The sequence below is a fragment of the Pyrgilauda ruficollis genome, unplaced genomic scaffold (genome assembly GCF_017590135.1).
Source record: "Pyrgilauda ruficollis isolate IOZ18807 unplaced genomic scaffold, ASM1759013v1 scaffold91, whole genome shotgun sequence".
NCBI lineage: Eukaryota > Metazoa > Chordata > Aves > Passeriformes > Passeridae > Pyrgilauda > Pyrgilauda ruficollis.
The window spans coordinates 374,039-391,332 of NW_024531155.1; the positions used below are offsets into that span (position 1 = coordinate 374,039).

Below are 17,294 nucleotides of genomic sequence, written 5' to 3' on the forward strand. Positions count from 1 at the left end.
GGGGGGGGGGGCGGGGGAAGAAAAGAAAAGAAAGAGGTGTGCGCATAAAGGAACAGAAGATGAAATGTTCAGCTCCATGCCATGGCATGTTAATTCCTCAAGTTACAGAGACTCAACAAGAAGCATAATCTATCACCAAGTGAGACTACACTCTCCTTTACCAGACAGGATTATATAGAAGCATGTTAAAACTGGCAGGTTTTCTACAAATTGTGAACCACTCCAACAGCTGTAGTGGAAAAACACTCCAGAAGTACAGGTATGTGGAGTGCTGGGCTGTTCCCTCCCCCACTTTTTTTGATGAATTCTCTTAATACTTTACAGCTGTAGGGAAAGCACTGCAGCAGAATTTGCCTGTCACTTTAGGCTCCTGGTTACCCAGCAAAAGATCATGCTCTACCATCCAGCAGGAGACAAAAAAACCCAACACATTTTTCAACAGTAATAGCTTCACCATGGTAAGAAGAAGGAAACAAAGGGGAAAAAAAATTATAGCTTTAACTATTAAGCACATTCTAGAATTTATGGATTTGGTTGTGAGGTTTTGGGTTTTTTTATTTATTGTACTTGGTTACCTCAGGAACCACTTAATTCTTGTTACTGAAACAGAAGGTTTTACTCAATAAGAAAAATAATTTCCAATGTTGCAGTGTGTAAGCAACAAAAAGGTTAGATTTTGTTGGTTTTTCCTTGAAAAGTCTCTTGTCACAGCAAGGCTGCCTTGCTATAAAGATTTGCACACCTTGTTTATCAAGATAATGATATATTAGAAAGTATTACATGTGTTATCACACAGCACCTCAACTTTAAGGTATGTTAAAGAAATCCTTTCTCATAAGGCTAAAATGAAGGCAATGTATTTCCTGTGGGTAGGAAAAAAACCCAAAAAGGCTCACATAACCATCTCTCTTTGAGAAAAAAATGCTATTGTCTAGCATAGTGAACGATGGGAAAAGGGAGGAGGGGGGAATGGCTTTACTGAAAATAAGCTAGAGATTTTGTTCTGATATTCAGAAAGAAATTTCTGAAAACAAGATTTTATTGGATGTTTATCTGGCTGGTTCCTAAGGTAACACAGCTGAAGAGCAGCCTCTTATCTTGAGAGCAAGGAAGAGAGTCTGTGAAAAGAATCTACACTGCAACTCCTGAGAAAAAAAGGGTTGTTTCAGACAAGTTTGGCAGCACCAGGGCTGTCGTATCGCAGTGTCTGGCTGACAAACTCAATGCAAGCATTCTTGAAAGGTTTCATTACAAGATGACAGTGTGGATCAAAGGGTGTTGGCTATTTCTGATTCTTTATGCAAGCCAATAGTGACCAGCACCAACCACGTCTTCCTGCATGTTAAAATCCCCTGTGCCCTGGGGAGTAGAAAAATATGTGGCCAAAATTCTAGAAATTGTCATAGCTGCTGCAAAGCTGGAGACAAACAGAAGGCCAGAATTTCCCCATCTGTGCTCCCCCTGGAAAGAAACTGCATCCTCAAAATTTCAAGTATGTGACATGCACGCAGCTTTCCTGAACCCTCATTTATACAGAGCACATCAGTCAGCACTGAAAGAGAGGGTTTTTTAACTTGGATTGTGAAGTCTCATGAAGCAGCTAACACATTAGTGAAATGATCTTTCACGTCAGCCTGGTAAATCCAAAGATAATGTCTACAGCAGCTGTCCCAAGTTAAACCATTTTTAAATGATAATTCAGACAAAGCTAAAGTGAAATATGTACATCTATAAGCTTATAGCTCACCACTGCTCCTTTCAGGGGAAAAAAAAAAAAAAAAGAGGGGACTGTGTTACCCTGGAGGAATGCAAAGAAAAGAAAAAAAAATAATTTTTTAAAATTTGAAAAGGAAACTTTATCTCATCCCAGCGATTGCATCCACACCCCTTCCTGCCCTGAGCACACACACCATTTACCCTGTGCTCACACAGCAGTGCTGCTGTCAAGCTCCCTGGCAGCCAAGGAGATGGCAAGGTCTGTTTTGTACAAGACACATGACTAAGTTATATTATGCCTGTCTCAAAGAAGCTGCAAAATGAGGGCTCTTGCTCTGCTTGCATAACGAAAGGGTACAAAAAGAAGTGCCTGCTCCGCTAAACCCGCTCTCAGAGTGCTGAGTCACTGAAGAGGTGGCAGCTGAAACAAAAACAAACTGCAGAATAAGCACAATGACCCAACAGCAGCTAGAGAACCTTGTCTCAATGAAACAGGATGGTGACATTAGATATTATAAAAAGTTTTCAAGACAGTGAAACCGAAGTCACTCATCATTTATGTAAAACTTCAAATTCACACCACTGCCAGAAAGTACAAAAAAGAAAGTATTACCATTTTAAGGAGACCAGACATGCAGTCTACTGATGTAGATATAACAAGGCTGATGGGAATTCACGCAGCAGTCAAACAAAATTAATAACTATCTCCAAGGCTTCTGTTATGTGCAGAACACCACTATCTCTGCCCGCCCTTGCCATCTGATGGCTCTTTTAACATCAGTTTGCTCACCAGCAATTTGAACAGCTTGAGATTGCATGAAGAATGAGTAACATCTTCCCAGCCTGGTCAAAAAGACTGTGAATGCTGCACAGCACAGATCTTGTCACCATTTTGCATATTAAAACCCCAAAACTAGATCCAGAGTGTAGTACTTACATACCATTGAACTGGGTAACAGAATATTTTACTGTTGGGAGAACCAATTAAGAAAAATTCATAAAAAATGAAAAAAAAAAACCACCTGAATTATTTCATCATCCATTAGTCCCTTGCATGCTCCTGAAAATCCATTTATATTGGTGCTTCCATTTCTCCTCTGGGCTTTGAACACTTCAGTATTTGGACTGTCAGGACTGTATACCTTGCATGCTCCTACAGAAGCATCCAAGGTGCGATTCAGTTTGGAAACTATGAATCTTAGCATTCGTAGCCCAGAAATGTAATTGCTTTAACAAGCCCTGCACCCACCCACACTACTGAAAACGTTTGAGCGACAGGAATGCTTTCCATCCCCTCCAACTGCAAAATCCCAAAGGCTTAGAGAGGGAATGAAGGACAAAGCAAGGTAAACAGATGCTCAGTATCATCTTGAGGAAGGCTATTCCATATCCTGCATCATAAGTCCATCCAGAACAACCATCAAAAGTCACCATGTTTCAGCCCCCTGGGAAACCCAGACACTCTGCAGTCTCAGATCCTAAAAATGAACTCTCCAGCTGAGAAACAAGGCATTAGCTTTCATTATTTGAATGAAGAAGTGATCATGCAGTAAGTGTAGGCTACTTCCAACAAAAAAGGGAAGACTGACCCAATTCTGAAACCTCGCACTGTGAGGGGTAAGTCTGTAAGGTCTGTAGATAAGCCCTGGCACAGGGCATTGTACTGTAAGCACAAAGAAATCTCGTGACAAGAGGCTAGTTATAGTAACAAATCTTTCCTTATCAGAAAAAGGTCCTCAGAAAGATTAATTACAACACATAGCAAGTCCAGAGAATACCAAGTGTTCAGCTTTTTTGGTTCATTCTGAGGTCAAGTGAAAACAGACATAAGGCAGCCCACAATATTTTAGGACATGACTTGCAATCCACCTTTCGATAAATCAGTCATTGCAATGAGGGAAACCTGTACTAATCCATCGGAGATGAGTTGCCATTACAGCCAGAGCTCTGGAAAGGCTCAATAGGACAGGATCATCAATAAACGATTCTGTAAATAAATTCTATTATCAAACCACAACAGCTGCAAAAAAAAAAAAAGTTTCCCTCACGCTTTTTTAATTTAATTACATCACTCCACATCAGATACTGAAATTTTGGCAATACCACCACCTTCACTATAAGAGGACTTCACATTACACTTTGGCTTTACTTGCTTAGGTATATTTATTAGACACCAAAGTGTATACCCAGTTTGGCTATCACTGTTATCTTCTGCATGTGCAAACCCATAGTGCAATAGGGTGAAATTCACACTTTGTATCACTGTCAACTGCAGGTAAAAGGGAAGATTGACTATAGCTCCACAGTTCAAATGCAGTTTAACAGCTGCCCATAACTCCTTCTAATCCACATCTACAAACACAAGACCATCACTATTATCAAAACAGCCTGGGGACTAGCTTAGAAAGGCTATCTAGCCTCTTAGTATCTGAAATCCTGAACTCCTCTTAGGAAACTACATGTTTTAAACTATTAAAAATTTCACCACAGGAATAAAAATCTGAGTGATTAGGGTGCACTATTTTTCAGTGCCAATTGGGAAGGCACTGAAAGTAACATCAGGGTCACATCCTCCAGCAAAAAGATATCAAGCCTCTTGAAGAAAAGATGTGGCAGATTTACTTAATTTTTGGGCAAATGCAATAGAAAAACCAGAAACTGTGTAGGAGAGAGTCTGTACAGAACTTAGAGAGGAAAAAAGGAAGAATGCAAATGCTGTGGTTAACATTAAACTGAGATTGCTGTTGCTGCTCTACCTTAAAGGGAAAAAATGTCCATACTAGTGGAGAGCAATCCTTTACCCAGATCACAACTGTAATTATGAATTTATGTTTGAGATCATCTTGTGCAAAGTATCCTTGGATAGAAGGTATTTTCCAACAGTGCTCCATCAAGCAGAAGTGGTAATTCACCCATCCTAGGCTATCTGGAGTTTGAATCCTGTGTCTACAAAAACTACTGTGTAACTTGGTGATTGATGGGGGGAAAAAAACAACCTATGTTCTACCACAGAGTGTATGTAAAAATAAAACATTTTATTTTTAGTATTTGGCTCTAGATGGAAGTGTGAAGTTAAAAATAACTTCAGGAAAAAGGTTGAAGAAAGTTTAGGGTGCATGATAGCCTTAAAGCAGCAAACTTAGGTCTCCACTGAGAACCACCCCTGCCAAGCATCACCCAAATCTCTACTCACCCCTACAGCAGCACGTGACAACACAGGACATATGTCTGATCCACACAGAGCTTTCAGAGAAAATCTAGCATCAGGCAGACACACACACTTACAGACATGAAAACCAACAGCTTAACGGGGCTTCAGAATGGCACATATGTGAAACATCACCTTCAAGTTACACCGTATGCACAGCACATCTTTAAACACTGACATGACAATTGAGCAGTCAGGGCTTGGTGAGATATTTCAAATTGGTGGCAAAGCCCTTGCTCTCTTGGCTTCTTTCACCACACTGGACATGAAGCCCCTCCTAGAGCCCATCAGGAGGTGAGGGTGTATTTGCTTCCATTTGGTGCTCACCTCACCTCACCATGCTGGAAGCTGTAACACTTGCTTTGGAAGGTGGGACAAGGAAAGGGCATGCGTCACAAAAATCTCAGCCAGGAAACATCATGGTGACAACAGCTATCATTCTGGAAAAAAAACAAGCTGCTTCTTTCTTGAAAACAAATACCACAAAAAGTATTCTTGCTTCCCATCACGTACTCTTGCTCAAAGCAAACTACTGGTGTAAACCAGCTCTTGGAATATCTGACACATCTTGACCCATAATGCAACATCCCTCCCCTGGGAAAAGCTGCAAGCAACTCTTCTAGCACGAAGAAGTCACCATCGTCTTGTTGACTGCATAACTCCGAGTGATCGATCTCTGACAAGTAACACCCATGTGTTAGAAACATCAGCAGGAACTTGAGAAACCAGATCCTCTGGTATAATTCCATCTCCCCTAGATTCACTATGGCATTTGCTGTAGCTCAGTGAACACCTGCAATACCATTTGAGAGATGATACTGTGGATTTAAGAACTGATTTTTTTCCCAATTTGGCCCAAAATACAAAACATTTTGAAATCCTGCACAAACAGAAAGGTTTGTTCTTCACCTAACTCTAAGGGTTGGTTCACCTTATGAGAATAGTCTACAACCAACACCAGTGGTACATTTCCTGGAGCTGTGAGAGCTACTAGAGCTACATTCTGCCATCACTACACTGGAGCTACTCTATGTTTTGGTTTGGGTTTTATTTATTAAGGCAGGGCCCTCTGAGTCATCCGAACTAGAAGGGGAAGAGAAGCCAATTTGAGGTGAGAAAGCAGAAGAAAAAAGCATGTAATGTTCACAGACTATTCTGTCACTGTCCAGGCTTGTTACAGAGGTAGCTCTTAAGCAGGCTTCACAGACAGGCGAGTGGAAGACAGAAACTACTCTTGACAAATTATCTAAATGCACATACCATGCACCTTTATTTTTTTTCCTTCCAAAGAGTACTCTAAGTACTATTTCCAGCTGAGCAGAAAACCTCAAGCCATCAAGTCAGGTTTCCAAAACCAGTGCAGTATAATTTTTGATTAAAATTAACAAAACAAAACAAAACAAAAAAAAAAAAAAAAAAACCAAAAACCAAAAAAAACAAAAAAAAAAAAAAAACAAACAACAAAAAAAAAAACCAAACCAAAACAAAAAAAAAAAACAAACAAAAAAAAAAAAAAAAAAAGCAATGTTTCTTCAAACACTTGAAGTTCCCAAACCCTCTGGATAAAACCAACCTTTTTATTAAAACCTTTTATTCTCTGAGGTGACATTATCACTGTCCTGCTAAACCTGTGTTCCTTAATTAGCTTTCACTGACAGTCCAGTTTTATACCAGCTACAGCATCTTTTCCACACATGCACCTCTCTTTGGTAAGTACAGTTTGTTGCTAATTCTGCTCACTTCTAGAGGATAGTACAAGAGGACAAGGGAAGAGTAACTTTAGACCTCTACTGAAGAAACAATGTTTATGGAAAATACCTATAAATCTGGAATTCTGTCAGTACATATAAGAGGAAAAAACTGTTCTAGTTAATAAACACTCAAGTCAGCAGTTTATTATTAATAATTATTCTATGACTACCTCTATATTCTCATGTGTTACATACATATAAACATATATTTTACTCTTGTTTCATCACCAGAGCTGGCTACTCAGAATACCATTATGGAAGATATTTGTAACAGATCTTTTCTCCAGACCTGCTCCTTCCACTGGTCTTGGCACAAAAGGCTGGAAAAGTTTGTCTTGATAGTGGTTAAAGTCTGAATGAATAGCAAACCAGATAATTCAATTCAGGTTCAACTCTAATTTAAAAACAAGTTATGGTCAGCTTTTTGTGTATCAAACCTGAGCACATATTAGAAAGTCAGGACTAACATTTCAATGTCAATTTTTGTTAATTTTAAGTCACGCTCAAAAACTGAACACTTAGAGCATCTACTAAACGTGACAAACTGCACTTCCATTGGAAACCAGGCATTTAATTTGTTAAGAAGAGATTGAAAATAATAATGTTCTTAGACAACAGCATCTGAGCACAAAATCATTGCAATGTGTATATCCAAACCAAAGCTGGGCCCAAAATCTTAGCAGTAGGGCATCTAAGTATACCTTAATGTTTTCTTGAAATAAAACGAGGGTAAAACATCATATAGAGAATAACTTATATAGTCACTGCTTAAGTAAAAAAAAGTCAAAAAACCATTTAAAATGTTATAACAGGTAACAGGAAAATGAACTATATTTCAATAGCACAAGAACATTTTTTTCCTACAAGCATGCAAGCAGGCTCTAAGCTCCACCACAACACATAAACACATCTTTTTGTAGCAGAAGAAAACAAACACAATTATATGCAATTTCTAAAAATCACTCCTCACCAAACTGAAAAGGAAAATGTCTTTCATAATCATACCAGTGGAAACATCCTTACTTAATATTCAGTTACTTACAGATTTGTTGTCCAGCTTGCAAGATCTCCGCTGTCCATAATAAGGTGATTTCCATCCAAGAGCCCAAGGGGGCTGCTGGAGAATGCAGGTGTTGGAGATTGGGAAGAAAGAGAATCCATGCTCCCAGTTGGGGTGTCTTCTCTGGGAGAGCTGTGACTGTCAGCTAGGAAAGACAGAACAAGTCAGGATAGTCAAGGAATGATCTCATAAAGCCAAATAATCTGCCTTGGAGATAATGTCCTGAAAAATGTAAGAGGAGAAACCTTTCTGTTCCATCTCCACCGGCTATTTTGGAGGACAAGAAATCTCCCAGTATTTCCCCAAAAGGTACCGTTGCACAATTTCCCCCACTGTTCTCACCAGGCTTTCTTCACATATAACATATTCCCAGTCTCTTTTTGGTTGTGTTCTATGTGAATGAAATGCTAAATTTTGGGGAAGTGTTTTTAGACAAAGGCAACACTTCTGATAAGAAAACAGTTTAGGCTATGCACATTTGCACGTCTCCCTAAAAACACAGTCTCTAAAGATAATTTAACATACATTTGAGAAAATGAGTGCTCTCAAATACAATAAGCACAGTCTTCTCAAACATGAAACAATGACATTTAGAAAGGTCAGACTAAGCAAGAGACCTCTAACAAACACACAAATACCCAAAAATGTTACTTTTATTACTCCTTTCTAATGGTGTTGTTTTTAAGAGAGCTCACTGTATTCTATTTATTTGTTTTCTTAGGCTACTCTTAGTATATCACTGGAGAGGCAACATATTCAGATATGATTGATTAGGAAAACATTAAAGGAATAGCATTCCTATCCCAAGGACCATAAGATAAAGTTACCAATGTGTCAGAGCAGTCACTGCAAACCATGCTGACACATCAAGCCAAACAGCACATTCTTCACTGAAAAGCTAACCTTCACCCACATAGCCTTTTCCTTTCAACCTTTATTTTTTAAACATCAGCTGTACATTTCAGAAATTCTAAAGGAGGTGTGTGAAATGAGGATGTTTGCAAGCATTAAAGTATCCAGTACAGATAAGCCAGCAGTCTCAAATGGTGCCTGTAGCTGTTTTCAATATATTAATATTTAACAGTAATAAGGATCAGCCACCCTTTACAAGGCTCCCTGTATCCTTTCCTCCATCCATCCTACTCCCAGTAGCACTCATGAACACAACCCACAAGCCTGCCGAATAACACCACCAGAAAAGACTAGAGTGGATTAGATACTGCTGTCCCCACCATCCTTGTAAATCAGTTCTGCTCTTTTAGGGCCAAAAGTTTTTGGGGGAAAAAAATTAACAACTATGTCCTAACACAGCATCAAAATACTACAATCAAAAAAAAAAGCTGTTTGAATATTGTGCTGTCTTGACAAGTTATATCTCCCATATATAGTAATATACAAGATGAAGTCCTGTACAACATTACTTTCTATTTCTAAATTCATTAGCATCTTCTCAGGGAACAACTGAGCTTAACTCTACTCCATCAAGCTAAGCACTACTGTTGCAATGATTTCATTTAGGATTTTTTTTCTTAATTAATGAAAAGTGCAACACCACAACAAAAAAAAATGTGGACAATGAAAAGCCACCCTTGATGGATAAAATCCTTCTCATAAGTCTATCACAGCCTCAATTTCTTCTGCTACAATAGTTCAGAGTTAGCAAAGCCCTCAGCTGCTTCCCCAGCCATCTCATCCTCACCCCCTCCCAGCAGCTCTGAGAGAACAACTTCCCTAGAGAGTAAAATGACATACAACTGAAAACAGTGAAATGATAAAAGTGATCATCTGGAAACTTCTCCCCAAGCAGCTGCTAATTTAAGGATCTAAATCAGCCCATAGTACCAAAGTGTGATATGCTCTGAGGAGGAGAACATTACCTGGAAAATGAGTCACTTGCACTGTGGCCCAATCCTGCTCACCTGGCACCTCCCCACTGCACCAAGGCCATGGTGCTGCTGCTTCACATTTACATAACATGAGAATCACAGGAGAGTCAGGTAAAAACTAATTAATTACATCTCATTTGCAGATGTATGTGTCACAGTGATAAACATCTGAGAAATCAGACAGTGGTACTGCAACCTTACTTCACAAATTCCTTAGAACTAGAGTTAAGTCCTGTTAATCTATCCGAATTTCTTTTCAAAGCAGTAGTAGTAGCACAGTCTAGATTATCAAACCATATATACCATATTAGAAGGCCACATTTACCTCAACCATTCACTTAGCATTACTAAAACACATTTGAAATGAATATTAATCTGGTACTTAATATCACAAATATGACCAGCTCACAGCACCTCCCTACAGAAAGCAGAGGATATTCTGTTGAATTGTTTCCCAGAACACACAGAAGAATTTGAAAAAAACCCAAAACACTGAACACTTCAGTCACGCACAGCAGAGTCAACACTGGAGACTGTAGTATACAGGCAATTATGTTTGACATTATCTTAAATTAAACTGTGTGTTAAATCTTTCCTCAAATTTTACTTCTTCCTTCCTGAGCTGGAGTTTTCTCACAGTCTGTACTGCACTGAACTCCCAAAACTAAGACTGAGTTTTGAACACTAAAAACAAACCAGGTATTTAAACAGGAAAACGTCTGCTAAATTCTATGGGATTAAGTAAAAACCCTCTAAAAACATGTAAAGACACTTTACATTTCTGATGTCTTCAGTTATCTCCTTTTGTAAAGTAAAACAATATTTTTATTCAGGAAGAGCCAATTCTGTATAACTGCAAATACAGAAGACTAATGACCATCTAGCACATTTTCACAATTAAAAACAATATATGCTCCAAACCTAAATCCTCAAAATATAGGGTCATTGCTATGTTTCCAACAGCACAGAGATCTCACCCTGTATGTCAGTACCAAAAGTTCTGGTAACTTCAGAAATTATAGTAACTCCTGTACATGGCAGAGGCAATAGAACCGTGCCTCATTATCTCTTCATTCAGCTTAATAATCTGCTTTTGATTAATGCCCATCTCATACTGGGGTAAAACTACATCTTCCAAATAGTCATTGTCCGAAAACATCAGCAGATGATAAAGGGAATGAAGAATCAATTGGTTACTAATTAACAGTCTTACCAATCAATGCATGCACCTTCAGTTTGTTACGCTTTATTTTCAGGCATGACCCATGTAATATGCACTACTAATTATTATATTACCCCTCATATCAGGTTTTTGTGCTGTGCGACAGTATTTAAATGATCTCCTTTTTAAGTTTTACACCGAATCTCTTACTGGGAGGGATTTTGCAGCTTTGGAATCACATACCTGTTTTATAAAGCAATTTCCCAGTGTTCTCTCTGAAGAGGCTACATCAGATGTGATTCTATGGGGTTTTGCTGTGGTTCCATCAGAGTGACATTAAGCATTAATTCCACCGCTTACCCCTACTCATAGTCCATTGGTACATCCAGGGCTGGCACTTGTTTTAGCCATTAATTTAAATTAGTAATATGATGAGTTGATTGGCCTCTGTGACCAACAGACTTAGCAGAGTCATTGTTTCTAAGAATGTGCTCCCTTCTATAATTCTGGGCTACATTTTCCCTCTAAAATCTGTACCTTTGTTTCTCAATACAACCACACTTATTTTGTGTGAATGGGTGCAGCTTAGCACACAACCACAATTCCTACTGCCTGTCATTATTTGCAATTCTCCTAACTTTGTCCCATGTGCAAATATATTGTCAAAGATTTGTATTTACCTTTCTAAATACTGCTACTTCATCAGCATTTCTCCAGTTGCTTCAAACTTCTTCAGCAAGACACAAGATGTTTTAAAAATTAATATTGCCAAGCTATACAACCCCATGACCAGAGACCTTTCTTCAGACAAGCTAGGTGACTTTGTGTTATTCAAAATATCCACCTAGCAACAGACCTGTGAACATCTCTGCTTGATTACACATTGATTATCATAAGTAAGTTCTTTTTGACACTTCTTCAGAACTTGTGACATACATTGACTTCTAGCTATTTCCTCTTTTTCCACCCCTGTTGCCCTTCTCCTGTAGTTTGCTTTGTAGAAGCAATAAAGACCCTAAGCTGTTGGAGACCTGCCTTTTAAGTTTTGACATGTTTTGTTTCTTTAAGTGCATGTTAAGGACATTGCTGGAACTGAATCAGCTTTATGGGTTTCCTTTTACCTCAGAAGTCATATTGATAGTCCAGTATTTTTTCCTTCTCTCACTCCTCTTTATCTCCAGCAATGTTCTCCAGTGAGCACCACTGTCACGTCTCCCACTCCTATGAAAAAGCTGACTGCCACATTGGACTGACAGGTCCTTTCAAAGAGGAGCTCCAGAAACTTCCTACTCTTCTTTCCTACCACCTGAATTCTAATAAGCTCTTACCTTATAAAACATGCAAGATGTAACTGCCTTTAAAGCTCATTTATATTATTCTTTGAGCATACAGTCTGGTGTTCTTGGTGCCTTCACCTTCTCCTTCTAAAAATGTCAATCCCCCTCCTTTTTTTCTCATATTACACTCATTTTTGGGTGCCAAAGAGTGCCTGAACAGATGAAGGACACGAGGGTTCTCAGTACAAAAGCAGTAAGTCTGTATGACATCTCACAAATTTCTGTCAACATTCCAGCCATCAACTCTTCACCTTCCCTTCGTCATATTTGTGGGAAGGCTCTGAGTGCCTTTAGCTTGGCCATCTTTCTAGAGTTGCCATCAAGCTGCTTCTACAATTCATGTCCCCATCCTACGCAAATAGGTGTAAGATCCAATTTTACTATCAAGAGAGTTAAAAACTTGTTTCACATTCTCACCACCTTTGCATACTATTTAAATTTTTTGACTGCTTGGATCCTTTTAAACTGTCATGTAAATTAACTTCTTGTTTCAGTGATCTAATCACAACACTCATCCAAGCCTTTGAGCTTTCACTGTGCCTCTGCAACAGACACCCTCTGCTCTGCCTTTATGGCTGTTCATGGTTCAGACCAGCCCCATCTAGAAAATAATAAATATCTTAGGCTGATCCTAACAATTTACTGGTGTGTCTAACTGGTAATACTAACCCCTCAATTTCTAACCCAAATATCCTTCCTCCTTCCCCCGCTTCCCTGCCTCGTGTCACCCTTTCTCATAATAACAGATACCCCCAAAGTGCCAGCACAGACTAAGACCTACCTCATATCCAGCTTTTCTCTAGCAAATACATAAACCCTCAATTCCTTCTGCTTTTTATCTGAAAAAGCCTCAGATAGTAAAAGCTCTCAGACCCTCCTTACCAGAAATCTCAACTAAACTTCTACCTAACTGAGCATGACATGTCTCCCCACTGCTTTTTTTTCCTCCTTTTTCCATCTGGCTAGTCTAAGAATATTTTTTTATTGGCACCCAAAGTTGAAAAACAACCCCCGAAATACTTTGGCAGTGTCAATAATCAGATCCTTACTTTACTCTGAGAATTCTAAATAAGAAAAAAGCATTTGTATTAAGGACCATGAAAAGCAGAGAGTTAACACTATCAGTTACTTGCTTAAGTGACAGTTTTCTTCCAATTTCAGCTTAAGTAAACTGATGAATTACATGTTTTAATGTTAAAAGCAAGACTAATCTTTAATGTCAACAGTGCAACCAATATCTACAGTTTAAAAGTAACTAGAGAATGAAAACATATGAAAGAGAATTTTTCTGGAGTAAATGAGGAATATGTGACTGTTTCTGTTGAGATACACAGAATACACCAAACAGAACAGCCATATATGTTTTAAATGGTCATTGCATAGGCAAATCATGCTAAAATAAGAGGATAAAAATCCATCTCAACTTTGACACAAACAGTTAGAGTCATAGACAAGGGATGATAGGGACAGTTACTGAGGAGAGTAGGTTAAAGATACTACAAAATCCCTGTTGCTACCTTCAAGTCTGCCATTTTCTGCATCACGAGGTGGGGAAGCAGCAGCTGCACTCATCCTCCCCCATCAGCATCACAGCTGCATCCCACTCTGAGACAACAAACATTCCTTCCCCATAAATAGCTAATGTCCCACAATAATCCAGAAGTTCAACCAAGTAGAAAGTAGCTTTGCTCTTACATTACTTTGTCTATGTACTATATTTTCATTTTAATAGGAATCTCATGGATCAGGGACAGAGAAAACATATTGGTATCATAAATATCCTTGATCAAGCAACTACTTAGTTCCAGGTGTTAGATCTTCAGCATCTACAGAAAACAGACAAAAAGCATAACCAAAGTTTCCTCACACAGTTAATAAATCTTTAAATGATTCCATGAAACAATGTACCAACTAGTCTGGAAAGGATTCAGCCATTCCTGGAAAGCTAGAAGTAACTCCATTGGTGAAAGTTTTCTGTGATAGTTATCAGAGGAATCTGCAGTCAAGAAGAGCCTTTTCTAGATGCAGGGCTGCCCCTTTATTCACTGTTTACTGTACCACTCATCCTGTGGTAAATCACACCAAACACCAGGAGAACTCAGATATTCTTCTACTTCTTCAAACTTTAAAAAAGTTTTCTGAATTAATGAAGCCAAGTCATCTGTTTCTCAGTAAATTAAGAAGCTGTGTACTTTCATTTGTCATGCCACTAAAACTCAATTGTTTATTACCTCCAGACCACAGAAACTGCTTTTTAAAACACATTTTAAACACATTTCCAAATCAAGGTGAAAGTTTGATTGCAAGGTAATAGTGACGTATTATTTAGTTAAAAAAGTAAGCATAGTGAATACTAAAACTAAGCAAGAGAGTTATTTCAGTGCTCCTGAATAATGGGTATTTTGGAGGTCAAATTCCTGTAAAAACTCAGAAAAATAGATTTATACTACCACATTCCATTATCCAAAAGTACCCATTAATAACCCAGGAGTGTAGCAATACCTATACAATGCAGCCCTGCCCTGGTATGCAGTTAGTTCTTACAAAAATTTAGACAGCATAGACTCATCACAGCCTCAAGGCAGCAGAGCAAATGGACAGCAGACAACCCACATTCCCATCAGTTTCATGCTGTCACACAGAACACATGCAGCAAGAATCAGATCCCTGCTGCAGCTACTTTTTTTCTCTCAGACAAAATAATTAACACAGTTATTCGAGCTGACTACAGTTTTTCCTAGATAAAGACCAACTTTGATATATTTTTCAAATGTGTGCATGTAGCAGCATGTGTATGTTAGGCACAAAGCAGCTTTCCTGTAGAAAGGTTGTTTTCCCCAACTCCATAATGGTTCAGATACATCAGGAAAAGGAGGAAGCTGTGCTAGACAGAATTTGCCTCAAAACTGGATGATGCAATTCTAGAATTGTAGCCAAAAGGGCCACAAGGTGTTTGAGTTGGGCTTAGGAAAGGGAAAGAAATGTGCTCTGCAAGTTAATTAGAGGCAAGTGGAGTTTGGGGACCATCACCCTGTCCTAGCCTCCTCCTTTTTGATTTTTTTTGTCCGTTTTTTAAATGCGAAGTTTAATTTTGAACAAGCATCTTTCTAGAGATACACTTACCCGGTATCATTAAACAATTAACCTGTAAGAATTAAGCAATTATTTCAATGAATATTCCCCTTACTGCAGGCCATCTTTCAAAATCAGAAGAAATACTGCTCAAATTATTTTACATCAATAAAATCCAAAAGACACACAGCCTTTCACTGAGCAAGCTAAAACGGGTAAAGAATCTCCATTTATTCCTCAAGCTGTGGAAAAACAGTTCAAGACAGTCACAGATACAATGTTGGGATATTAATTATATCACATAACTGAATTTTGAAACAACAGAAATCACGTACAAGCCTGCAGAGAGGTTCCTCTTTTGATTTGTGTACACCACGATAACAAGAGCAGTATCTAAACTCAAGGATTACTCATTTTTACCAGAGCTGGCTTGGCAGGAAACCACACATGATCTCCAGCCTTACCAGCCTGGCCAGGTGCCATCCAATTTCATGGCTGAAAAATGCAATGATGAACTGAAGCTACTTCCCGAAAATCCTGACAAATAGTAAGATAAACAGACTGTCCCACTGCTTCCATAGTTTTTTTGGTAGCACTGAGTTTGGGTTTTCACCAGTCCAGGCAACATTAACCTATGGTCCAGGTCTCTACTGAAACATACAGGGGACCAGCTCTAGTCTAATCCATGAGAACTCTGAAAAACCAGAGCAGATCAAGAAGGGGTACAATCACCAGACCTAAAAGTTCCCTAAGTCAGAAGCACTTCTTAAATAACATCAAAAACTCCAAGTCAATGAAAATATTATTCCATTTCCTTTTCTGTTTGGCTGGCAATTCAGGCACCAATAAGCTGGAAGATGTGTCTGTAAGGGTACTTTCACCCCCAAAAGGTAAGGTGTTCAAAAGTTCTTTCCCTGAGCTGTCAAACAGGGATAACATCACACTACTGTCTCCTTTTCTCTTGCTATTAAGCTTGCTTTACGTGCAGTCACTTCCTATGACTTCTTAAAAGAAGTTTCTCACCAATAATTCCACAACCTGGCCAATGACAAGGACTAACTGCTACCACACTGTGTATCTGATGGGTCTCTCACAAGAAAGCCACTCTGAAATATTTTCACTGTGCTGCTGACACTTGGCTGTTCCTCCTTCCTCATTTTGTTCACCTCTCTCCTTTTCCCATAACAGTGACTTCAATAGAGGAATGGATCAAGCAGGATACATATGGCTTGTTAAAAAAACTACTGAAAACAAGATAAGCAGCCCTTAGGGGAAGTTTTGTCAGTTGTTTCAATTGAACATCCAGGTGACAGGTTTGTTGATCTCCCCTAAGAACACCTTCAATCTCCCTGTTGGTTCAGCAAGTCACAAAAACAGCTGGGAAGGAAAGAAGTGACAGCAATGTAATTCACCTTGCACCAAGTGCAACTTTCAAAAGAAGAAAACAGAAAATCAGAGAGAAAAAGAAGAGCAAATAGGACAAAGACTTCCAGAAGCTAATGGGCAAACAAGAAGACATTCTTTTCTGACCGAATGAAAAACACTGATGGAGTGGGAGCAAAACAAGAGGAATATTTTCTAACTTGCATATCAGCCTTATAAAAAGCTCTCCCCTGCAAGATCTCTGCTATTCTTGTCACCAGTGAAGAGAAGCAAGAGCATGTGAGGAAACCCCTAATTCAGTGCAATGCATGTTCTCATCCATAGGAAGGTGACTGAAGAGCTGAAGTCTTTGTTCTACTTACACTCTTGTGTGCTGGGTGAAAGAATTTACTTTTACCAGTAGAAGCTGGCCAGGGCACAGCTGGCATGTAGATATGTCAGTGACTTCCATGTCTGGGATTAATGGCTTTTAGCATGCCAAATTGGCCTTCTTACAGCATTATCTGTCCCTGTATGTCTGTGTGCAGAAGGTAGAGAATGAAAGAGATGAAGGATTATTACAAGAGGTCAGAGATTTTTAATAATGTCTGGCCTCAAGGAAAGATTGACCCATTCTCCTGAACTTGCCATTCCTTCTTTCAATTCAGATTCAAGTTTTAAGTCTATTCAAGTTCCCTTTCCCTGCCCCTGACTTCTGTTGTATGCATGTGTGTGAACAC

The 17,294-nt window shown here is 38.9% G+C and overlaps 1 protein-coding gene across 2 annotated transcripts in view; it reads right to left on the reverse strand.

Annotated features, from left to right (window-relative positions):
• The window catches only part of ARHGAP10 (Rho GTPase activating protein 10), a 139,008-nt gene that overhangs the window by 12,208 nt on the left and 109,506 nt on the right, over nt 1-17,294 (reverse strand). For both annotated transcript variants that reach the window (XM_041489271.1, XM_041489270.1), the window contains one exon: nt 7,718-7,880. In XM_041489271.1, the coding sequence (XP_041345205.1) occupies nt 7,718-7,880 (163 nt within the window). The remainder of the gene's footprint in view (nt 1-7,717; nt 7,881-17,294) is intronic.